Source organism: Nicotiana tabacum, chromosome 17, assembly GCF_000715075.1.
Source record: "Nicotiana tabacum cultivar K326 chromosome 17, ASM71507v2, whole genome shotgun sequence".
Classification (NCBI taxonomy): Eukaryota; Viridiplantae; Streptophyta; class Magnoliopsida; order Solanales; family Solanaceae; genus Nicotiana; species Nicotiana tabacum.
Genome location: NC_134096.1, coordinates 122,702,197 through 122,710,195, shown reverse-complemented (window position 1 = coordinate 122,710,195; position 7,999 = coordinate 122,702,197). Strand labels below are relative to the sequence as shown.

The following is a 7,999-nucleotide window of genomic DNA, read 5'->3' as shown; positions in this document are numbered from 1 at the left end:
CACAAGATATAGAATTTGATAGTTCAAAGTTTATAGATTTTGATTTGATGTGCGATTCATCGTTTTGATATTGTTTGATGTGATTTGAGGCCTCGAGAAGGTCCGCATTATGTTATGGAACTTGTTGGTATATTTGAACGATATCCCGAGTGGCTCGGTGAGTTTCGAGGTGAGTATTGAGCGATGTGCGGACATTTCGGCGCTTTAATGTTGTTCAGGAACTTTTGGAAAAGGTGCGGACCGCAGAGGAAAAGTGCGAGTGCGGCCGTACTTCATAGGAAAAGTACGAACCGCAGAGGACAAGTGCGGGCCGCACAATCTTGTGTGCGGACGCACCCAGAGGAAAAGTGTGGACCGCATAATTTTGTGTGCGGCCGCACTTTAGCGGTTCTGCAGGTTTGATGGTCCGATTTCGGAGGCTTATATCTTTTAATCCACAACGAATTTGAAGATAATTCAAAAACAAAAGTTGTAGCCCTTTAAAATTAGTTTTTAGCAAGGTATAGCATGAATCATTTAGACATTTGTACAAAAGATTATGGGCATTTTACTGAAGCCTGGTAAGCTGTCACAGTGAAGTGCGGCCGCACTCAAAATTGTGCGGCTGCAGAACTTGAAAATGTGCGGCAGCACATGAAAATGTGTGGACCGCACATTGGGAGATCAGACATAGTACTATATAGCCGAGGGTTAGGGTATTATTTTATTTTTGGACTTTGGGATCTCGGTTTATTGCGATATTTCGTGGGATTTTCAAGAAATTCATCGGGGTAAGTGATTCTAACTCAAATTTGGTTAACATATATGAATATATCATTATTTTCATCATTTAATCAGTATTTTGAGATAGAAATTTGGGAAAAATTGTAGAAATTTCATAAAAATGAATTTGTTAGGATCTGAATACCGATTCGGAGTCGGATTTAGATAAGATTGGTATGGTTGAACTCGTATCGGAATAGGTGTTCGAATTTCATAAAAATTATGTCTGGTTCCGAGAGGCGGGCCCCGCGTTGACTTTTGTTGACTTTTTAGAATAAAATTTTAAATTGACGCTTTAATATCCAAAATTATTTTCGATGAATTTTAATCAAGTTATACAATTAATTTGGATAGATTTGAGCTGTCCGGAGGTCAATTCAAGCAAGAATGCTATTTTGGAATATCAACATAACTTCAAAAAGACAAGTATCCTGCCTAACCTTGAGTGGGGGAATTACACCTTAGGCATTGAGTTTTATGTGAAAAACTGTGTAATTGAAAACCATGTACGCGAGGTGACGAGTACGTACTTGGTTTATATGTGCAAATTATATCGGCTAAAATTCTTAGATGCCCATATGTACTAAATTGGAAATTATTAGCACTTATTAAATCCTCTATTTGTCATGCCTAAATCCTTGTTTGTTGAATTTGTTTTTATATGATGATTTGGTATGATTGTCACCTTGATTTTTATGTGAATTCCGTATTTTTGTTGAGTTGATATTTTATGGAGATAATTTCATTATGGATTATTCATTGCAAATAATTTATTAAATAATTTTAAAATGAGGCATTAATCTATTTGCCAAAATTTTGGATTAAAGAAGGTGTTGTTCCTTGATGAATTACTTTTCAGTTCATGTTGTTGAAATTGGTATTGAGTTATAAAGGCTGTAAATCATACTGATGCAAAGTGTTAAATTATGAAATATTATTTAGTTGAGTTATTCACTCCCGAATATTTTGTTAAGATTTTGTGTGTACATTATGGTCGAGTCATGGGCTCCTTATTTTGGAAAATAATGTATTGTTGATTTCTATAACAAGTTATAATATTTGAGCACTTGATGTGCAATTTTTGATATGTTGTAATATTTGAGCACTTGATGTGCAATTTATGATATGTTGTAATATTTGAGCACTTGATGTGCAATTTGTGATATGTTATAATATTTGAGCACTTGAGGTGCAACTTGTGATATGTTTTGATATTTGAGCACTTGATGTGCAATTTACAATATGTTATGATATTTGAGCACTTGAGGTGCAGGTTGTGTTATGTTGTGATAATCGGGCACTTGAGGTGCGAATTGTGATATATTATGATATTGATACGCATGCGGTGGTATAAGATCTGGGTGTTGAAACGCATGCGGTGAGATAAGGGGGGCTTGATACGCGTGGCTAGTAGGGGAACTACTAGAAGCCATGCGGTGTAATAAGGATGGCTAAAACGCGGGATGCTATTTCTGAAAAAATAATTTTTAAAAACTAAATGTGAAGGCTCCCGCGGTGATATAAGAAAAGATTGTGAATTTATTTATAATTTGGGACTACGAGGCGGTACCTCGGGAGTGCCCTTTGTTGAAATTTATTTATGATTTGGGACTACGAGTCGGTACCTCAGGAGTGCCTTTTGTTGATATTTCTCTATGGCTGCACTTGCCTTTGGTTATTTTATTTTTCCGTAATTTGTAAACTCTTGTGTTTTTCGTGATGTATTATTTGACTTAATATTAAGTGTTTTGTATTTCTTGTTGTATTATGTTGACCTTGACTTTTTCAAACGAGACTTTGAGGATTTGTATTTCTGGGTTGTACTTGTTTTTGATGATTGAGTTGTTTTAAATAAAAGAAAATTTCTAGTATGTTTTAATTTAATAAATTTTATATCCAAATCAGTAGCTTATCTGATACTTTATTTTAATAAAAACATCATTTTTCCTCACTCAAACGATTTCTAAAATAAACTTATCTTTTTGTTGATTTCTTACTTGATTTAAAGATTTTAACCTTACTTTATTGAAAATAAATTGATCATGCGGATCTTATATACATTGATATTTTGGTACGTGAGTTGTCCGTGCGGTTATGAAAATAATATGGGCATGAGGTACCGAGGAAAAATATGATGATTTTATTATTGACACGTGAGTTGTCGGTATGGTTGTGATAGAAATATGGGCACGAGGTGCCGTGAAAAATATAAAAGTGGGCTAAAACCCGAAATTTTTATGATTGTGAAATGAGGCGTCACATGGTGACTTTTACTTGAAAATATATTTATTTAAATGAAGTATATTCGAAAGATATTTATTCAAAAGAAGTATATTCGAAAGATATTTATCTTAAAGAATAATATGTGAAGGATTTATATTTGAAGGACTTGATTAATTAATTGAACTTATGTTCCTTATTCGTCTGAGCAATAATTATGATATTCTTGTTGCCTTGTTGTTATATCACTGGTTGATTTTGTTGTTATCATTGCTAGTTATTTTCCAGTACTATTGTATACTGTTATATTGCACAGGTTATTTGACTAGTGAGTGTCTTGACTGTACCTCGTCACTACTCTACCGAGGTTAGTCTTGATACTTACTGGGTACTGACTGTGGTGTACTCATACTACACGTTTGCACATTTTTGTGCAGAGTTAGGTATTGGAGATATCGGACTCGGGCAGAGTTAGGGTGTTGATCGCAAGGATTCAAGGTAGAGTTTCTTGGTCGTCGTAGTCCCTTGGAGTCTTTCCATTTTATTGTATTGTCAACTCTTATTCGAACAGTATTGTATATTCGATCTTTGAGATCATTGCATGTATTCAGTTAGAGTTCATGACTCAGTATTACCAGTCTTGGGAAGGTGTTATAATTATTTCCGTAGTTGGTTTCGATTATAAAAAAAATGACTTGAATTGTAATTGTATTCAGCTTACCTAGTCTTAGAGACTAAGTTCCATCACGACGCCTGTGGTGGGATTTCAGGTCGTGACAGTTTTCAAATTTCTTTAAACATTAAGAAAACTTACCTCATCTTCCTCCTTGTCCTCATCATCATCAGATTTGTCCATGAGTGCCAAGATTGACTCATATTCTGAAGATCCATTGTCATCAACCATCATAGATGTATCTCCTTGGTCATTTTCACCTTCAGATTCACTGGAGGAATCTCCCCAGACAACCAGGGCTTGCTTTTCCGTGTTGTCAGCAACATTTCTTCTTTTGAACTTCTGTCAGGAACCTGGTTCCTCTTAGTCGCCTTATCAATGTTGGTTTTGTAATGATCCTGCTTATGAAGATGACAGTCTTTAATGTAGTGTCCAGACTTTCCACACTTATGGAAGCAATCATTTTCTTTGAAATTCCTGTTGGAACTTCCTTTCTTTGGAATCCTACCATTTTTTCGAATCATTTCTTGGAATCTTCGAGTGAGATAGTCCATGTTGGATTCATCACCACTTGAGTCCTTATTGGCAGCCTTGAGAACCAGGTTCTTCTCCTTCTTGGGCTCTCTTCTTTCAAGATCCTTCTTTCTCTTCATCTCATAAGTTTTGAGATTTCCAATGAATTCATCAATGGTCAGCTTCTGCAGATCCTTGGCTTCAGTGATAGCATTCACTTTACTTTCCTAGGAACCTGATAAAACAATGAGTATCTTTCAAACTAGCTTGTTTCTTAGGATGACTTCTCCAAGGGAGTGAAGCTCATTGATAATGGAGGTGAAACTTGTGTGCATATCTTGAATAGACTCATCCTCCTTCATTTTGAAAAGCTCATACTCAGTAGTAAGCATATCAATTTTGGACTGCTTAACCTGAGTAGTTCCCTCAGGGGCAGTTTGAAGAGCTTCCCAGATCTCCTTAGCAGACTAACAAGCTGAGATGTAGTTGCATTCATCTGGTCGGATGCTACAAACAAGAATCTTCTTTGCCCTAAAATTCTTCTCAATAACCTTTCTATCAGCATCGTTGTACTCTTTTATTGTTTTTGGGACTGTAACTGTTCCCTCACCAACAATTTTCATGGGAACAAAAGGTCCATCACATATTACATCCCACAAATCTGAGTCCTCAGTCATGATGAAGTCATGCATTCTTGTTTTCCACCAACCATAGTATTGGCCTTTGAATCTTGGTGGTAAGTACGTTGATTGTCCTTTCTCGAAGTTTGGTGGAGCATCCATGTAGATCTTTCCTAGGAGTTTACCTTTTTGAAAGAACTTTCTCTGATACCAATTAATGGAAACTTAGTGTCCACCAAACTATATAGAGAACCTGGTACTCTATCAGTTCCCACGGAACACACACACACAACGGTAAGTAAATAACACAACAATATTTTACATGAAAAACTCCTAACTCACGGGATTAAAACCCACTACCTACACTGTAGGATTTCAACTTTACTAACCGAGCAACTTAACATTACAACCTATTGTAACCTAAGAATTAAACTCTTAATCCCTCACCTACTTGCAATAATTATATTACAAGCCTCTTTGTAATAACTCTATTACAAAGCAACAAATCTTGACTAACTCTAGTCAAGAAACTAAATCAAACAGTTGTTTAAATCTGTCCTACAAAGACACTTCTTGAAAGTAGTGTAGGATTACAAATGAAGAACAAATAACAAAGACTCAACAAACCTAAGGACTTAAGATATCTTCAATCTTTGGATCTACTCCTTGAGGTTGCAGCTGTTTTGCTCATGAGAGAGATGGTGGCTAGCACTTGAGAGAGAAAATCAATTTTAGGTTTTTGCAAGTATTAGACAATGAAATCCCTTGCCTCATGTTCCTTCTTTACTTCTTTGTCTTTTGTGAAAGACAAAGTGTCCCTCATTAGTTGTGGAAAGTCTTTTTCTTCTCTTTATATTGAAATACTATTTGTTGGGCTTGTAACGAGTTAGTAAAAGGAAGTGACCTCACGCACATAAGAAATTGATCCTAAAGGCAAAACGGATCGATTTGTCCCGCACAAAAGATATACGTGAGGAAAGTAGACCTTGACTAAGAATGGCAAGTAGAAAACAAAATCATAGTATTGTATTGTCGAGCGGATGGAAAGGGGGGAAAAGCAAAATGTTTTTTTTTTTGTTTTGAAAATAAAGAGATAGTCGTCATCACTAGTTAATGTGTGTCAATCAATCAATTTTTCTCATTAGTTAATTAACTTCGTCAGGCCCTTCCCCTCTTTATATTTCTCTATTCTATCCTCGTATCATATCATACTATATTATACGTGTGAACACTTTCACTAGAAGTTATTTTATTAAAATCTCTTTCAAACATTGATCGACTATTTTACCCTTTTATTACACATATTCAATTTGTTATTATTATACAAATATGTAAATATACGTCATAGACTCTTGTATGGACTACTATTCAATTGTAAGTTACAATTAGCAAGACAATAAAGAGTTACTACTATTTAATTTTATATATGTATGTTTCTACATTTTGCTTGGCATTTGGAGGTGCGTGCTAGAACTTCTAGCAATAATTACATACTTAAAAGTTACTAATTAAATAGTTATTCTGAAATTTAAGCCTCTCTAATGTGCCGTGTTTGTTTCACTTGTAACGGAAATGAAGAAAAATAGCTAATTAACCTTTCATTATCGTGACTTTTGAGATTTTTACATTATCCTTGAGTGTACTTTTTGCTTGTGTCATGTGAAAATAATATTTTTTTCATTGATTTACAATAACATTATTGGCTATTTACTGTCAATGACAAGTGAGTTATCATCTTGATTATCTAGGTGTTGGGCAATGAAAATTCAAAAGGCCTTATTCATATATTGTTGTATATGCTCTGTATTTTCTACCGAGTTTAGAGCCCTAGCATTATTGTCGAGGCCAAGGCAAATATTATGTTGCCAGATGAACTCTTCATGTATTCTCTTTGTTATTTTTGTTCATTTGTCTTCTGTTTACTCATATGTCTTTTCTATTATTGCTTAGCGTTTGAAATATATAAATTCTGATTGTGTTTGTATACATAATTCTTTTATTGTGTCATAATTAACTATTTAGTTGTCAATCCATTTAAATTATAGTATTTAGAGGTTTTTAGTGCATAAATATGTTTTTTTTGTCATTGTGGTGTTATAACTTTAGTCTCATTCTATGTTTTCTTTTATTTATTTCTTTTGAGACTACGAGATTCAAATTTTTGTTTTGTGTGTAATTTTGAGTACTTGGCTGAGTAAAGAGAAATATTTAATTAGTGAGTGCAAGTTAGATTTTATTATAATTTTATTTTTATTTCTACTTCTGAGAAAGTATTTATAAATTTGAACGAACAATCCTACTTTTGAACATTTGGGGAGAAGATAAATGTATAGTCATTATGCTTTGTTTGGAGGTTTTGTTGAAATATGTATTTTTCCATGTTTTTTCTATTTTTGTTAAGGCTATTTACATGCGTTTATTAAATTTAGAGCAGGAATTCATCAACATATTTGTACCATTAGATGTTATATTATCTTAATTAGCTTCAAACACTTCTTGCTAAATGAAAATACACCACTCCACTGTTATGTATTTAATGAATAAAATTTAAATGCTAAAATTGATATTTTTTATTAGTTGTAACATTCCCTATTTGATAACTTAATATTTTTTTAAAATTTATCGATATTTTATAATAATGATAAGGAACCAATGTGGAACGTTACGAGAAACTAGTTTGTTTATATGTCCGAGAGTAGCTCAAAACATTATTTAAGAAAGAAGAAAGCACTTCAAGCGCCACGTATCAGTTCCGTTTAATTATTTTATGAACATGAGGAGGCTGTGGTCATTAGAAAAAGAAGATCAAGTCAAATATAAGAATAAATAATGAATTAAAAACACTCTAAGTAAACTGAAACTCGATACAATTTATTTACTTAAAAAAATATTTTTAGGTTACAATGATAATGACCGGAAGTAGCTGGTAATACGAATGCCATTAAGTGAGTGGAAACACAAAATCATGTTTTTAAACTCTTTTTTAGGTGGCTAAATTATATAGTAGGCACGTGCATTTCGTGGTCTGGCACGTGAGATTTCTGGTAGTTGACTTCCCTTGAACAAAATTCTTCCAAGTTCAAAGATCCGCGTACTAGTTCGTGTACCAGGTGTAGTGAATTACTATACTAATTACTCTTCATACAGGCAGTTTGGACTGTTTATAACGAGTGAAAGTGAGAAAAGAAACCACTTCTATCATTAATAAAGG

The 7,999-nt window shown here is 33.9% G+C and overlaps 1 protein-coding gene across 1 annotated transcript; it reads right to left on the bottom strand.

Annotated features, from left to right (window-relative positions):
* Positions 1-3,885: 3,885 nt before the first annotated feature.
* On the bottom strand, positions 3,886-4,950 carry LOC142172088 (uncharacterized). The gene is made up of 3 exons (XM_075235859.1): positions 4,720-4,950; positions 4,453-4,635; positions 3,886-4,395 (listed from the first exon to the last, which is right to left on the bottom strand). The coding sequence occupies exons 1-3, from the start codon at positions 4,948-4,950 to the stop codon at positions 3,886-3,888; spliced, it is 924 nt and encodes a 307-aa protein (XP_075091960.1).
* Positions 4,951-7,999: the final 3,049 nt, after the last annotated feature.